This window comes from Echinops telfairi, unplaced genomic scaffold, assembly GCF_000313985.2.
Source record: "Echinops telfairi isolate 266 unplaced genomic scaffold, ASM31398v2 ScPeMD7_5592;HRSCAF=6446, whole genome shotgun sequence".
Classification (NCBI taxonomy): domain Eukaryota; kingdom Metazoa; phylum Chordata; class Mammalia; order Afrosoricida; family Tenrecidae; genus Echinops; species Echinops telfairi.
This window is the reverse complement of record NW_022109491.1, coordinates 21,015,159-21,031,713: the sequence shown is the minus strand read 5'-3', so window position 1 is coordinate 21,031,713 and position 16,555 is coordinate 21,015,159. Positions and strand designations below refer to the sequence as shown.

The window sequence follows — 16,555 nt, the reverse complement described above, 5'->3', positions numbered from 1 at the left end:
GGCCGAGCTGGCGGGGGACCGCGGTCGCAAAGGAAGCCGGAGAGGCTGCCGGGAACCCGCGAGAAGGCTTTGCTTTGTAGTTCGCGCGAGGCTTTTCAGTTTCCCAAGAACTGCCCCGAGGGTGTAGCTGGCGACACGATTGGATTGGCATTTTGAAACGGTCCCTCTGGAGAAGGCATGGAAGGGGAAGTGCCCTCCGACCAGAGAAGATGGCAGATTGGTGGTGATGCGGGGATTGGTGGAGAGAAGTGGATTGATGGAGTTTTGTGGGCTCTGAAGAACTCAGGGTTGGTTGGAAGTGAGATTGATTGGTCGTCTCGTTCTCAGCAGATTCCAGAAAACCTTCCCCAGCATCTCCGTGCCAGGCCCTGAGAGGCACAGGCTGATGACGGTAGAATGAACAGAATCATGATCAAAGAGGAGCAATAACAGGGTACCACAAGGAGCAGTAGGTAGTTATGAATTAGAATTTTTCAAAGTGGGCTATCTGGTCATTCAACAAATAGTTATTAGCTACCTTTTGCATTCAGGATCGGGAACAGAAAGCTAACTACACAAATTATTTAGAAACCAAACCAAACCCATTGTCATCTAGTGGGTTCTGACGTGGCAACCCTAAAGACAGGCTAGAGTTGCCCCTGCGTTTCCTGGACTGTCACTCTTTTACAGGAGGAGAAAGGCTCATCTTTCTCCTGATCTAGGAACTTTTTTTTTTTTACTACGAATTCTAGTAACATACCTTTTGTGTGGCAACCAAGTATACACACACACACACAAAGCCCAGCACTTAAATCCTTACCATTGTGATGGACTCTGATAACCCCTGGATGGGTTCTGAAAAATAGGCACATTTAGAGTTATTGGTAGACTTTTTGAATCAAGATTACACAATTTTCCTCTCAATATTTTATTTTTCCATTGTTTTAAGGGCAGGATGGGGGATTCAGCAGGCATCGTGTACTGTTTGTGAATTTTAGGGTCTTGGTTTGTACATTAAGGTGACCAGATTTTAACATTGGTAAAGCGGGACACCATTGATAAAATTCATATCCTGACCAAATAGCCACATGGCAGCCAAAAACCGTATGCCCTAGCTTGTCGTGCATTCTTTCCAAAAATTAGGACTTTTTAAAAATGCCGTGGGACATGGGAAAATTTGTTAAAAATCGGGATGTCTGGTCGGTCACCATATTGTACATCCAACTCGATCTTAAGTGCCTTGAGGCCAGTGATTGTCTTACTTTGGATGTTTCCAGCCAAGGTCCGGGCCCAATGCAGCACTCAGTGAATTTGAATTGAGACTAGGTGGTTTAAAATGCTGGAACTTACAGTATGTCCTCAGGGGTAGTTCAAAGGTAAGGGGAAATACGAATTCGAAATTCGTTTTCTTGTGAGTATTGATCCTAGGCCCTTTTCCCTGCTTGAATTCCTTCTGGGAGGGTAATCAAGAGCACTGCTGACCCAGGGCCCTTTGGAAAGATGTTTTACTCTTCGGACTTCAGTTTAGTTTAGGGTTTTTTTTTCCTCCAATGACTAAAAGGAGAAGAGGGGTTTAGGGCTGAAAAGGCTTCCACTTCTCAACCCTTTTATAGATTTTAGATCCTGAGCATCCACTTCCCATAGTGTCCTAATTGTCAGTTTATCTTGATGAACTTCCTTTTTTGAGGGTCATTCTGTTTTTCCCTACTCCTCTACCAAGCATGTTGTCCTTCTCCAGGGACTGGTCTCTCATGGTAACATGTCCAAAGTACATGAGACAGAGTCTTGCAATCATTGTTTCTAAGGAGCGTTGTGACTGTACTCTTTCCAAGACATATTTCTTTGTTCTAGCAGTCCATGGTAGTTTCAATACTCTGTGCAGCACCATAATTTAAATGCAGTGGGATTTTTTTCCAGTCTTATTCATTGTCCAACTTTCACATCCAGATGAAATGATTGAAAATAACAAGACTTGGGCCAGGTGCACCTTAGTCCTCCAGGTAACATCTCTTCGACATTTTAAAGAGGTCTTGTGCATCAGATTTACCAGTCACATGTGGCTTTTGATCTCTTGACTACTGCTTCCATGAGCATTGATCCGGATCCAAGCCCAATGAAATCCTTAATGGCTTCATCCTTTCCCCCATTTATCTTGATGTTGGCTATTGGTCCAGTTGTTAGGGTTTTTTGTTTCTTTACATTGAGTTGTAATTCATACTCAAGTACTTCAAGCAAGCAAGGTTATGTCACCTGCATATTACAGGTAAATAAACCTTCCTCTGATCCTGATACCCCATTCTTCTTCATATTGTCCAGGTTCTTGGATTATTTGCTCTTCGCTCAGATTGACTAAATATGATGAAAGGATACACCGCTGACACACACCACGCTTGATTTTAAACTGTGCAGTATTCCCATGTTAAGCTGGAATGCATGTCTCTCGGTCCATGTACAGGTCCCGCATCAGCACAAGGAAGTGTTCCGGTCAATTCCTTTCTCGTCAATGTTACCCATACTTTGTTGTGATCCATATAATCAGATGTCTTTGCATAGTCAAAAAACACAAATGTCTTTCTGGGATTCTCTACTTCAGCTAAGGTCCATATGATGACATCACCTTGTTCCACGCCATCTTCTGAATCTAATTTGAATTTCTGGCAGCTCCCTGTTCATGTTCTGCTGCAACTGTTTTTGAATTATCTTCAGCAAAATTTTGCTTGCATGTGATATTAATGATATTGTTCTGTAATTAGCATTCTGTTGGGTCACCTTTCGTTGGCCAGGTATCTGTCTTCCAAATTTCTTAGATAGATGAGTGAATGCTTCCAGTATTTCATTTCATCAGTTGGTTGAAACCTTTCAGTTGGTTTTCTGTCAATTCCTGGAGCCTTGTTTTTTCCTAATGTTTTCAGTACAGCTTGGACCATTGATTCTTTATCATATGCTACCTCTTGAAATGGTTTTAGTTCGTTTGTTTTTTATAGTTCTGCATATTCCTCATATCTTCTTTTGATGCTTCTTGTATTCATTTATATATATATGTGTGTGTGTCATTTTATTGGGGGCTCTTATAACATTCCATACACCAATTGTATCAAGCATATTTGTACATATGTTGCCGTCATTTTCTAAATATTTATTTTCTATTTGTGCCCTTAGGCATCGTTCAATATTTTGCCCACAGAATCCATCAATATTTCCATTCAAGGCTTGCATTTTCCCCCTTCAATTCTTTCAGCGTGAGATAAGCTGAGCATGTTCTTTTTGGACTTTGTAACTCCAGTTCTTTGCACATTTCATTATAATACTTTGTCTTTTTTGAGCTGCTTTTTGAAATTTCCTGTTCAGCAATAGGCTTTAGGCAGAGTGGTCGTTTATGGCCCCCTCTGTTGTTTTGAGAGAGCTCTCAGATTAGATATTAGGAATGAGCAGGGGAAAGGACACCAGCCTAGAGGCTGGCCAGGTCCTAACTGGATTCCTGTGTGACCTGCTCATAATGTGATGGGCTACTGACCTCAAGGACAGAAGTTTGACTCCACTAGCTGCTCTGCTGGAGTAAGATAGTGCTTTCTACTGTCAACAGTTGCAGTTCTGGAAATCCAAAGAGACAGTTCCACCCGATTCTGTAGGGTCGCTATGAGTCAGACTTGATTTAATGACAGTGAATTTGGTGATTTGTTTTTCTTTTTCTAGCTATGAAGTGGGTGTTACTGCTCATTAAATCAAACACGAAATTCCTCTTTGAGCCTCAGTTTCTTCCTCTGTGAAGTGGCACCCAGAATTCTTGCCTGCAGGATTGTGGTGAGGATTAAGGGAGCTTAGGGTGTCAGGGTCTAACTCAATGCCTGACACAGAACCTGCTCGGCAAATCAGCTGCCTTCCCCAAGTTCTGTTTAACTCTGGTTTCTTTATTCTTCAGCTGTTCTCAAAGACAAGGAAGAAGGATTCTTGTTTTCGGTACCCATCACTGCCCGCATGGCTACCATGCAGATGGATCCTGAGCTTGCCAAGCGCCTCTTCTTTGAGGGGGCCACTGTGGTCATCCTGAACATGCCCAAGGGGACTGAGTTTGGCATTGACTACAACTCCTGGGAGGTGGGGCCTAAGTTCCGGGGTGTGAAGATGATCCCGCCCGGCATCCACTTCCTCCACTATAGCTCTGTGGACAAAGCCAATCCAAAGGACGTTGGCCCTCGAATGGGCTTCTTCCTCAGCTTGCAGCAACGGGGGCTGACAGTGCTGCGTTGGAACGCAGTCCAGGAAGAGGTGGACCTATCTCCAGCCCCAGAGGCCGAGGTGGAGGCCATGAGGGCCAACCTCCAGGAGCTGGACCAGTTCCTGGGCCCTTACCCATACGCCACGCTCAAGAAGTGGATTTCTCTCACCAGCTTCCTCAGCGAGGCTATGATGGAGAAACTGCAGCCCGAGAACCGGCACATCTGTGCTTTCTCAGATGTACTGCCTGTGCTTACCATGAAGCATACCAAGGACCGGATGGGGCAGAATCTACCCCAGTATGGCACGGAGTGCAAAAGCTACCAGGAGGGCCTGGCTCGGCTGCCCGAGATGAAGCCCAGAGCTGGTACAGAGATCCGCTTCTCAGAGCTGCCCACGCAGATGTTCCCTGATGGCGCCACTCCAGCAGAGATAACCAGGCACAGCATGGACCTGAGCTATGCTTTGGAGACAGTGCTCAGCAAACACTTCCCCGGCAGCCCCCAGGATGTGCTCGGTAAGGAGCAAGCTCTTTGGGGCTGGGCCCGGGGACTTTAGGACAGGGTTTTAGAATCTTGGGTTATCTTGTCCAGGGGTGCCTAGGCCAGTACATTTGAAAGATACAAATGTCTGGGCCTTACCTCAGGAGGCTGATTCAAGAGATCTGGCGTCTGACAAAGAAGCGCCCTGTGTGGCCCTCAGGTAACCCTGTGTTTGGGAACCACTGATGTGGCCCAGCCCCTCATCTTACAGATAGATTGAGGTCCACAGAGGAAAAGGCTTCACCAACCACGTGGGGAAAAGAGCCCAGAGCCCAGGATTCTGGGTTCCAAGCCAGACCTGCTTTTTAAGTAGCTTCCTGTTGACCTCCTCAGTTTGTTCCTGGCTCTTTCAAGATGCTCTTTCGCCACTAGCTTAGATGAGACAGGGATTTCTTTATATTGTTATTTTTGGGGTTTTGTTGTTTTATCCCTTATTTAAAACATACACCCATATGTACACATGCATTATAGAAGTTACTAGGTTTTATTTTTGATTTTATAAATTCATGTTATTAACGAAGACAAACAAATCCCACAACCTAGAAATAGTCATTTTACTATATTGGTGTCTTTACTTTCTCTCTTTTTCAGTCTATGTCTGTGTACTTCATTCAGTCTTTTATGTTTCTGTGATTTCCTTGTAGTCTTTTAAAAAAGATTTATTATACTATGTGTGATATAATTTGTTACAAAAATCAGGTCCCCATGGCCGGGGACTCAGTCCTTTAGGGTGTCCGTGAGTCTCTCCTGTGCATGTCATCTGAGGAACACCCTGGTGCACACTTAGGCACGCCTTCAGCAGGGGAAGTGCTGAGGCAGGGTGTGTGGCACCCTCCCGCTGATAAAAAAAGGGACAGTTGAGTGGGTGCGTCTAATGCATTACACCGCATTTTCATTTAATAAGTCACACTTGAAATTCAGACTTTAAAATGGCTGAAAATCCAGTTTTTTACCGCTTAGATATTTCAGTTCTTCAAAGTATAGCTTGTGAAGAGAGCTGTTACAGGAATAACTTTGAATCAACATGACCACACTTTGGAAGCACTTCTGATATCATAATTTAATTTTAGACGAGGCCAGAAATGCATGAATTTATATAAATGTGAAACATGCAGAACCCAAGCCCATGTTTAGTTTCACAAATGAACCAGGCAGAGCCAGTTGAGAAAGAACAGTGCCTCCACTGCACAAAGACGAGGTCTGCCTCATCTCTGCGTCTGAATTTTCCCGAACTCCAAGACTATTAACTGTTTGACCTCCCGTGACTTGAGATTTTGGCAGTTCCATCAACATAGTGAACACCCGTGCTAGCCTCTGCAGGAGTGGCCAGGATAAAAGGTCACCTGTTGCTGAAGTCCTCTCCCCCAGGGTCATCTCTGCTCTCTGCACCTTTCAGGTGAACTCCAGTTTGCGTTTGTATGCTTCTTGCTGGGGAACGTGTACGAGGCATTTGAGCACTGGAAGCAGCTCCTGAACCTCCTGTGCCGGTCCGAAGAGGCCATGGTGAAGCACAACACCCTCTACATCAACCTCATCTCCATCCTGTATCACCAGCTCGGCGAGATCCCTCCTGACTTCTTTGTGGACATTGTCTCCCAGAGCAACTTCCTCACAAGCACTTTGCAGGTGAGCAGTCTGCCAGCAGGGAGGTGGGTCACAATTGAGATCAGAGTGTGTGGAAGGACCCTCAGGGGGGCTACCTTTTTGTTTCTTTTTTGGAAGTTGTATAACTTTATTGATAATCTGCTGTTAGTTTTCTGCCCGCCTTGGCTTGGTGTTTGGAAGTAGTGACAGAGTTCCAGGTCTCTCTGCCCAAGAGCCCTGCTTTGGGGAGCCCCCTCCATGGAGGTGTGTGGGAGCGCTGCTTGTGTTCTCTGTGGTCACCGCTTGATTGACAGCAGAATGGCTCTTCTTTTCTCTATCTCATTTTGTAAGACCCAGAGTGCCGGAACCAGGCTGGAAAGCGTCTTTGTACTTCTTACTGTTCTTCCAAGACCCAGAGGTTGCTTCATCCCCATATGTTTCCTGTCCTTTCTCCCTACATGATTGTGAGCTCCTGGATGCTAGAGACTCTGTACCACCCTGCCCCCAGAGCGCTTAGTGCTAGAGTATTTGGAATTTGAATTACTACTGCTTTGAATGACACAGCTCCAAACTGTTTGGTTGTTTTTTCACCTTGTAGCCCCAAGTTCCTGCAGCCCAGAAAGGCAGAGTTTTGAAGCTTGTTATTCCCAGTGAAACATCTGCAGCTCCTTACATCTCATTTAAGCCTTAAAGTAACTTTGATTTCCTGTTCAAACAAAATGTGCCAGTTTCTGCAGAGATTCTCTGACAGAAAAAGTGAAATTTGCTTTTAACTTGGCAATTAAATTTTCATTATGAGTGGTAATTAGGGAAGGAGCTTCAAACAATTTGCAATCTTCCTCTTGTGCTATTTCCTCCCTTTGCAAACAGATTAGCCTCCTTTATGGACTTGGTACAGCCTCTGCCACTCACGTTTTGTAAGTTTCTCGAGTGTAGAAGAGGCACGCTTGCTCACTGTGACGATGTATGGGACCCGTGGGGCTGGCTGCACTCAGGGTGGGATTCAGTCACCTCCCCTGCCCAGCCAGGCTCAGGGCAGAAACGGACATGCATAAAGTGCCTGTTGGGTATTAGGCACCGAGCATCTCCTGGTGTGGGTGTGGGCTCCCTCATTGCATCTCTCTGGAACTCTGGAAAGCAGGAAAGGGTACTCCTGGTTGACAGATGAGAAAGTGGAGGTCTGGGAGAGGTGAACTCAGTTACTTATGATCACATAGCTGGTAAGTGGCCAAGTCGGTATTTGTACCGAAGCCTGAGCTTTGGTTGAGTGTCCTTTATGTACTGAATGCTATGTGGGTCCCCCTCAAGAGGATTCTTGATTCACATCATTGGAGACCCTGTCAGGCTACAGAGGTCCAGGACCCTCTTCTAAAACCCGCCGACTTGGCAGAAGCCTGTGAGTGCTTAGCCTGTGAGGTGGCAGCTGACTTCAAGCTGATGCCTGGAGCATGGTGGATCCCACTTTAGCAGAGTTAGGAACCTGTCCTTTTATTAGTCTGCTATCACAGAGAAATTGAGTCTGCTGCCCCAGCCTCTGAGTGGAACCTCCCCCAACGTTTCTGGGCTGTGGGTTATAGAGCCCTGTGAGGAGGCTGCAGCTTGGGAATGATGTGCTGCCCCCCGGTGTAATGCGTGCCGTCGCACCAACACGGGTGGCCATGCTGTGTGACTGGCTGTCCTGCCCATTGTCAGCACATCCGACAGCTGAGCTCTAATTGCCCAGGCTTTGTTGCCAGCAGTGATGTACAAATCAGAAAGGTCCCAGCTGGATTCCTTGATGCCCAGGTGGGTGTGCAAAGCTGCTGGTTGGAAAAATTCTGTCTTTGAACTTTCACCAAGGTTATTTGATGTTGTTATTTGGAAAAATCCAGGACAAGTACACTTTTAAAAACTTATTATTAGCCTAGGTCTTTGAGCCTCCTTTACATACAAGGCACTACATGCAGTGTTGAAGATGATTTTATCTGTTAGCCAGGGCTCTTTCCTTCGTGGGTTCTGTTCACTTGCTTTAGCAGGGATTTACTGAGCACTGATTCTGTACAAGGCTCAGTTCTAAGACTAAGGATGTAGTTATGAGCAAGACACAGTCCCCGGAGTAGAGCCCATACTTAGGTGGGAAAGTTGGAAATGAATTAACCCAACAATTCCAGATAATAAACAGTGTTTTAGAAGGCAGAACTTCCCTTTGTAGGGAGCCCTGGTGGCATGGTGGTTATGTGTTGGGCTGCTCACCCCAGGATCAGCAGTTGGAAAGCTCCAGCCACTCCTCGGGAGAACGAGGAGGCTTCCTACTTCCGTGAAGAGTTACAATCTCAAAAATCCACCCTGCCCTATGGGGTCGCTGTGAGTCAGAATCAACTCAATGGCAGAGAGATTGAGATTTACTACCCTCTTGGTCCCATCTAGACTGCATCCGAGTGTGTCAGTCTTATACCTGCCTTCTCAGCCTCCATGTTCACCCCATTGATTCTTCCATCTCCTCCGCTGCCACCAGAGGGACTGCTCTAAATGCAGCTCCCGTCCTCTTTCTCGGGGGTCTTCCTGTGGCCCCATGTTGCGGAGAAAATGAACATTCCATACATCGCTCTCAAGGCCCCTTCTGATCTGGCTCCTGCCTGGTTCTCCAGCCCTCCTTCTCTCCGCTTTCCTCCGCCAGCTCTGAGGACAGCTGCCTCCTTGTAAGTTCCCAGACATGCCAGGCTGTTTCATGCCTTCTTCCTGGAACCTGACTTTCCCTCTGCCTGCAATGTACTTGCTCATTTGACAAGATGCCCTTCAGGCATTCTTGTCTGAAGCCACCCCTGGTCTTCCCATCCTGGTAGCTACATAACCATTGTTCTGGTGCATGGACTGAGCTGGCTGAAATTAAACTCTTGCCTGTCTGACGTCCTCACGGAGCCATGCACTCCTTTAAACAAGACCTATTTTTTGTTCACCTGGTTCTCTTCAAAACCTAGTACAAGGCCTGGCAGGTACCTGGGTTTGTGTTCCCTTGGGCTTTTAGTTGGAGCAGGTTAAAGGCATGGCCCTGTTCTCATGGGGATAAACTGAAGTGTGGACCACAAGCATTGGAGCACCTGCGAGGAGGTGGCTCATTCTGACTGGGGTGAAGGTTGAGGGGGTAGAGGATCGGCAGTGGCTTTATATGAAGTGAGCACTTGGTCATGAGCGTGAGAGATGACTGATATTTTAATAGGTATAATATGGCTAAGGATGTTGCAAAACTTTTTATAATGGAAAGTCACATTGATCCCATCCTGGCAGCGAGAATCCAATCCCACGCAAGAGGCACTCCCTCAGAGTGTTTGTGAGTGAATGAATCAGCCCATAAAAGCTTTCCGCAGCCAGCGGCCTGCTCTGCCCCCAGGTCGCTGTCAGTAGAATTGGCTTGCTTTCTTCCTGAGAAGCTGAAATGGCCACTCGCCCATGGAGAGGGGCTGATGCTTGCACTCGTCAGCCCGTAAAGACAGCTGCCGCCGAAGGGTTTCTGCCATTCATTTTCCCTGACTTTCTCATGTGAGTGAACCCTTTTTACAAATCCCTTAGATTTAGCAAAAAATTGTGTTCAAAATAGATACATGTTTGTTTGTTTGTTTAAGCAATTTAAATCACTATAGTTTGTTTAAAACCACTGAAAGGACCATCTGAGTTTAGATGTATGTTAGAAAGTGAGTTCTGGGCAGAGTAGGGGGACTTAGATTGCTAAGTGCATACCTGATTTTTTTAGGAATTTTGTCACTGTAGGACAAGTGGGACTTCCAGGTTCGTTAGAGCCAGGGGCTGTCTTTACCTTGCAGAAACGCTTCGGCTCTGGCAGTGCCTCGCTAGTATTTGCACTGTAACATCAGCTGTGACATAACTCACCTCCCTGGTGCGACATCTGCCCTCACCTGTCACTTGTTTGCACCTGTGGGGCAGGCTCTTATTGACCCTCACAGCAAGGCTGGAAGGCTGCGTGTATAATCCCACCTTACAGATGAGGAGCAGGATCAGAGGGCCACATAATCAGAGCCAGTGGGTGGCAAGGCTGTGCTCCGAGTTCCACACCTGTGGTGGGCTACCACATGATGACAGCCCCGGGGAAACATCCAAGACCCTTTAAATCAGCCTTTAAGTGTGTCACCTTCCTGCTCACCACTGTGGAGTGATAGTCCTGTTTCCGACTCAGTTTCTTCTTCTAGAAGTGGAAGTAAAATGTTTGATTCTCAGGTGAGAATCATGAGTGGGGATTGAAAAGCTAGGAAATTTTACCTTGTTTCTAGCCTTCCCCCCTCCCCCCCACAAACCAAAAAAACCCCACAGAGGATAAAATAGTCATTCAGCTACCCACCTTGCTATTTTGAATTTCTCAAAATGACCTGACTGAATTAAATTGATTTCAATTTTTAAAAAAGCTTTCTTTCACATTTATGAGTAATTCTAATTTTATAATACACAGGCTTAATGGTTAAAACATTAATAGTTGTTTTTCTCTTGGAAGAAAAACAGCCAATGGTGTGCTTTTTGTTTCAGACAAGGGCAGTTGTTTACAGAATGTAATGATGGTATTTCAAAAGTATTTTTAAAACCTCCAGGATTAATCTGCTGATATAATGATGATTCATTTCCTAACTTGATTTCACTTTAGTAAATGAAATAACCAACCAGGTCATTATGAAATTTCTATTTGAAGAAGGTATAGCATGAATTTGAAAGTAAGAGAACTAAGGAAAAATATTGGTTGAGAACTACTGTCTAAACAACTGCTTTTCTGAATTGTGAGGAATTTTTAAAAATATCACATTTGTAAAGCTAGAGTGTGGAAATTAATCAGTGGGTGTCAGGGGTAGTGATAGGGGAGGGTTTGCTTAGGAACAGCATAAAGGGATTCTGGTGAGTTGAAGGGAAAACGACTTAGTTTCCTGATTGTGGGGATGGATACACAAGTCTGTTCTGACCTTAAAATAGACAGCACTGTTTTAAAAAACCTGTCAACAGATAAATGTGTGGCTGTCCTCATATATCTTGATGATGGTGGTGGCTGCAGTTGTGTACGTTTGTAAAAAGGAGTAGAAGACTTGCAGGGAGCAAATTCCACTTCATGTGCATTATACCTCAGTCGAGTTGATTTTTTTTTTTTAAGGTCAGTCCTGAGCCCCGCAGCAGGGGCAGTTCCAGAGCACCTGACGTTCAAGCTCCTTGACACCCCACAGGGCAGTACAGGAAAGACGTTCATAAGTAGGCTGTATTAAGAATAGGTCAAGACAAAAAGAAGATACTCTTGGTAGGGAATAAAGGACTGAATTAAGATTTCGCCACTTGGACCGGATCTCACTCGGCACGTCTGCCTGCCTGCCTGATGTGGCACACCCGGCGTCCGCAGCTGTGCAGGACAGTCAGTAATGCCCTGTTCTTCCACCTCCCAGTTTGTCAGTCAGTCAGCAAGTGCTCACAACAGGATAAATGAAGCACTTCTCTTCCTTTCTCTGTGTGTGTGTGGCTTAAGATGAGCCTGTTTGTTACCTGAGTTTTACTTGTCCTGCCTTTGGGTTTGAGGGATGAGCCATCAAGAGGGTAGAGGACTCTGCAAAGAGGGGCTTTTTCTTTTAGACCAAAGTTTCTGTTGCCCCTGTCCCTGGTTCAGGCAGTGTTTGGGCAGTCCGTGAGGAGCCTGGGCAGACTAGCCAACAGACAAGGGAAGCATGGGCTGACTTGTACTTAGTTACTAATCTATTTGCAGACTGGGTATTCCATCCCCCAAAACTCAATGCCATGCAGTCGGTGCCAGCTCAGAGCAACCCTGTAGGACAGGGTAGAACTGCTCCTTTGGGTTTCCAAGACTGTAACTCTGTACAGGAGTAGAAAGCCTCCTCTTTCTCCGGTCATCCCTGCCAGGGAATGTACATTTGGAAAGGTTTACATTCCCTGTGGGGTTGGGAGAGAGACCAGTGCCAATAGAATCTTGGATGTGGTGGAGAATTGTGAAATTGTTCACTACAGATTGGTGTGTAAGCACAGTAAGCCTGTGCTTACCTTATTGGGTAATCCATCACTGGTGGAGAGGCTGGGTGATACGTACAAGCCCTCCAGTCTCCCACTGCCCACACACTGCCATTGACTCAACTCATAGGGACCCTGTAAGACAGTAGAACTGTGCCTGTGGATTTCAGAGGCTGTCAATCTTTGTGGGAGAAAGCCTCATTTTTCTCTTGTGTGTTCGAACACCTGACCTTGTGGTCAGCATAACCTACTACATCTCCGGGGCTCCTTTCTCAATACTAGCCATTGTCAAATGTAGGCCAGACCTTCCTGCTCATTTGTACCTGTTCAGTGAGCATCCTACAACCCTAACTCTGTGCTGGACCATGGGCGATATGCTGTGTAGGATACACTGATAATCAAGGTACCTTCCCTACTCACCAGTCACTGATAGAAGCTCAGTGCAGTCAGTGCTATAAGGCAGGGGCTAAGGCACAGGGAACACAGAGGCTCCAGCCTTGGCTTTTTTAAGAGGTAGGTCACAAAGAGGTGGCTTGTGAGCTTATGTCAATTCAGGGACCTAGTAAGTAGGTCCTTCACCATCTTGCACTACCGAATAGTTACTGAGCAGCTTCTATGTGGCAGGCAGTAGCGAACCCCAAATGAATGTCCCTGGAATTTGTGGGTGTCTTCATTCTCTTGTTCATTACGCATGGAATAGGTGCTTTTTATCTGTCAGACTCTGTGCCAGGAGTGTGGACTGCCATGATGAGGAAGAATCCCTGCATTGGGGTGACCCTTGTCTTTCAGGAGAGATGGGTGGTAAGGGGACTTACGAAGCCCAGGGCTGTGATAGTGCCAACCACAGAGGAGCACCCGTTCTCCCCAGTTGCCTAGATGACCGAGGGAAGGCAGAGGGTGGAAGGGTGTTCTAAGCAGAGGGAAAAGCATTTGTGCCTAGAGGCACTACGGAGGAGGGAGAGCCTGGCTGGGATGCTTCTCAATGAGGCTGGAGAGGAAGGACCATGGAGAGTGGTATCATTTCCTGTGGAAGGTGGGGCACAAGACCGGGGAGGAAGTCAGCACTAAGGCCCCTGGGAGCAGAGCCATCAGTGTGCAGCCATGAGACCAAGGCGTCTCTGCTTGCCCTAACACAACAGTTCTCAACCTGTGGGTCATGACCCCTTTCACAGGGGTTGCCTGATTCATACCAGTAGCAAGATGACAGTTATGAAGTAGCAACGAAAATAATTTTATGAGGGGATAAACAGGGAACTGATATCAAGGAATTCAAGAAGAAAAATGTATTGAAAACGATGGTGGCAGCAATTGTACAATTATGCTTGATATAATGGAACTATAGATTGTAATAATATCTGAAAGAGCTCCCAATGAAATCTTAAAATAAAAAAATAAAACAAAAAATAATAATTTTATGGTTGGGGGGTCACCACCACACGAGGCATGGCATTAAAGGGTTGCGTCATGAGGAAGGTTGAGAACCACTGCCCTAACAGGTCCTTCCCCAGCATTCAGCTGTGCTCCAGATTCAGCACTCCAAGGCCCGCGGGACAGGCTGCTGGCTCTCGCCACCAAGACCACACAGCCCTCTCATTCATTATGGACCTGGGGTTTCGTTGCAGCCAATCCTCTTCCTGTGTTTAGTCGATTCCCAAGTTAATGAAGCCAAACTCTGCCCCTCCCTCCATGTCACTTCTGCTCCCGTCACCACTCCAACATGGCCTGAGGATGAGCCTTGCTCCTGCTGTGTCCTTGGAGAAGAGGGTGGTGAGGTGTGGTCCTGGGAATCAGATGCAGAGGAGGCTTTCCTCAGACCCAGACTCGTTTCCCTAGAGGCCCGAGGACTTGCTGTGGCGTGAGGGTGATGGGTAGCAGAGAGCTGCAGCTCCTTTCTGGGCCCTGTGTCAGTGGAGTGGGCCTGAAAACAATCAAGTATTGGAAGAAGGAGGAGTGGTGGGTTGGTTGTTACTTTGGAAGAGATGAGGATGGGGCAGGCTGGAATGAGGGTTTTAGATGTAGAGGAAATTGCTGTTGTTACCTCCCTGCCTCTGTTTGTATTAGAGGAAACGGAATTGAAAAGATCATTGAAGACAACTTTTAAAGGGAAGCAGAACCTCAAATTGGCATCCAGTGGCCCATTTTGAAGATATGCGTAGCAGTTCAGCTTCATTGGCTTGGGGCCTGGGACTTTATGGGCCCTAGGGACCTAGAACACCCCAGGTCTGTCTTAGTACCAGCTGGTATAGCTACTACCTCTTCCGCAAAGTTACTCCCTGTGCCAGGTACCCTGGAAGATCGGTCCCTAGTGGGCAGGAACAGAGTGGCGGTCTCACGCTCCATGGTGTGAAATTGCAAAGCTTCTGGTCCCTTGGCTGCTCACTGTTCAGTATCAAAGACTCGGCCTGGGGTGCCCAAGAGGCCAAGCCCTGCCTTAGCCAGCCCGGACTGGCTGAGGCCTTCAGGGAGGCACGCTGAAGGGCGTGGGGTGCCCCTGAGTCCCAGCAAGTGAGACGGGGCTCACACCCACATGTGCCCAGGATGGGAATTTTCCATTCTAGTCCTGCCCCAGCTTCTCAGCTGGGTTTGGACCTTTTTCCCTTGGTTTGTGAGGAGCACAGCAGGTGTCCTGGGCCCGAGCCAGCAGCAGCTGATCTATCCGATCGCCCCAGAGCGCTTGAACACCAGGAGGAAATTTCCACAGCCTCTCGGGCCCCCCCTGTACTCTCAGGAGTGACTTACCCTCTCTGTTCTCTGTAGGTGTTCTTTTCCTCAGCCTGCAGCCTTACCGTGGATGCCGCCCTCAGGCAGAAGGCCAGAAAGTTCCAAGCTCACCTGACCAAGAAGTTCCGGTGGGACTTTGATGCGGAGCCTGAGGACTGTGCCCCAGTGGTAGTGGAGCTCCCTGAGGGCATCGGGACTGGCTAACTGGAAACACTTCCAGCCACAGCCACAGTCCAGGCCTCACCACTCATCCCGTCCTAGCCTAGGACTTGCAGTACAACGATCCCACCAGGTTCTGATAAAGAAGCTCCTGATACAGAGGTTTTCAGTGCAAAAGCGGCAGTGCTCATCCTGAAGGCACCTTCGTGGGTTCCCCTCAGCCTGGCATTGGTGCTAACCTGGCTGAATTTCAATAGCAACCAGGTCTTTCTGAATGAAACAAAAATTAACCCAGCGTCCAGAGAACGCCATAGGATATCTAGAAAGCAAGACACTTTTTACTACCCAGGGAGTCTAAGTTACCAGTTGGTGACTTTTGAAAAGGTAAACAGCATAATGGGGAGAAGAGCCAGAATTTCTGCCTTCCCTGTTGAGTGAGGACACAGTGCGGAAAACTTGGACGTCACCCCACAGGAGCGCCAGACTGGGGAGCAGACAGCCCAGCTTTCTCCAACTAAGTCCGTCTCTGCTCCTGAAGCTCTTGGGTCCCCTCTCCAAGATAGTGGTATCTGGCCTGGGGCCTTGCCGGTGCACATACCTCCCATCTGTGTCATTCAGAGACCTCAAGTGCAACCTCCTGTGTATCCACGTTCTTCAGCAGCTCTACCAAGCTTGCGGCATCGAGGTTTACCCATCAGAACCGGGGCGGGCCTGAGGCCCTGATGATGTTTTGTGCCTTTTCTTTAGCACATGGGGGGGGATGATCTGATCAGCCTCCACCCTCCCAGCCCTGCCGAAGAGCTGTCAGCCGTGGCCACTATCAACGTCCCCCACTTCCTAGCAGCCCTGCTCGCGTGCCCATGCTGTGGGCAGAGCCACAGCTCTTGCTAAGCACCCTGACCCCACATGCTTACCATGGATCCGAGGTCTGGAGCTGTTTGCCCCCATGCTGGGGCTCATGTCAAGGCTTTGAATGAGAATCCCTACTGGTTATGGCTTTTGGTTCCACTTGTTTCCCTGGAAATGTCCCCCCTTCCCCCTCCCACCCAAGAGCTTCATGTACAGTAAAGTATTTGAGTTTAGACTGAGTCTCCTGTGTGCATCTCTTGAAATTCATCTGCTCCATTCCCAGAGCAGCACAGCCACTGTCCACAGGCTCACATCTCCTCCCCACTGAGTGCCCAGAGAGCCTGCCTAGCCCTTCACTCTGGCCCTCTGCAGGCCCAGGTGGTCACAAGCCAGCACTGCCACACATGACCTGGGGGCAGCTGAGCCAGGAAGCACCCAACAGCGGAACAGGCTTGTCTTCATCAAGCCCCGTGACTTCTGGCTTGTGTAGGTTTGTTACTCTTCCCTAAACCCACTGATCAGAACTC

The 16,555-nt window shown here is 47.5% G+C and overlaps 1 protein-coding gene across 5 annotated transcripts; it reads left to right on the top strand.

Annotated features, from left to right (window-relative positions):
* The first annotated feature begins 64 nt into the window (after positions 1 to 64).
* On the top strand, positions 65 to 16,261 carry AAR2 (AAR2 splicing factor). Of its 5 annotated transcripts, none has more exons than XM_045295427.1 (5): positions 65 to 220; positions 331 to 452; positions 3,899 to 4,711; positions 6,133 to 6,362; positions 15,057 to 16,261. In XM_045295427.1, exons 3-5 carry the CDS (start codon positions 3,955 to 3,957, stop codon positions 15,222 to 15,224), a joined length of 1,155 nt encoding a protein of 384 aa, XP_045151362.1. In that variant the 5' UTR covers positions 65 to 220; positions 331 to 452; positions 3,899 to 3,954; the 3' UTR covers positions 15,225 to 16,261. The 5 variants fall into 5 exon arrangements, with proteins under 5 accessions (XP_045151362.1, XP_045151360.1, XP_045151361.1 ...); XM_045295425.1 differs by having other exon boundaries at positions 65 to 223; XM_045295426.1 differs by having other exon boundaries at positions 65 to 223; positions 328 to 452.
* The last annotated feature ends 294 nt before the right edge of the window (positions 16,262 to 16,555 follow it).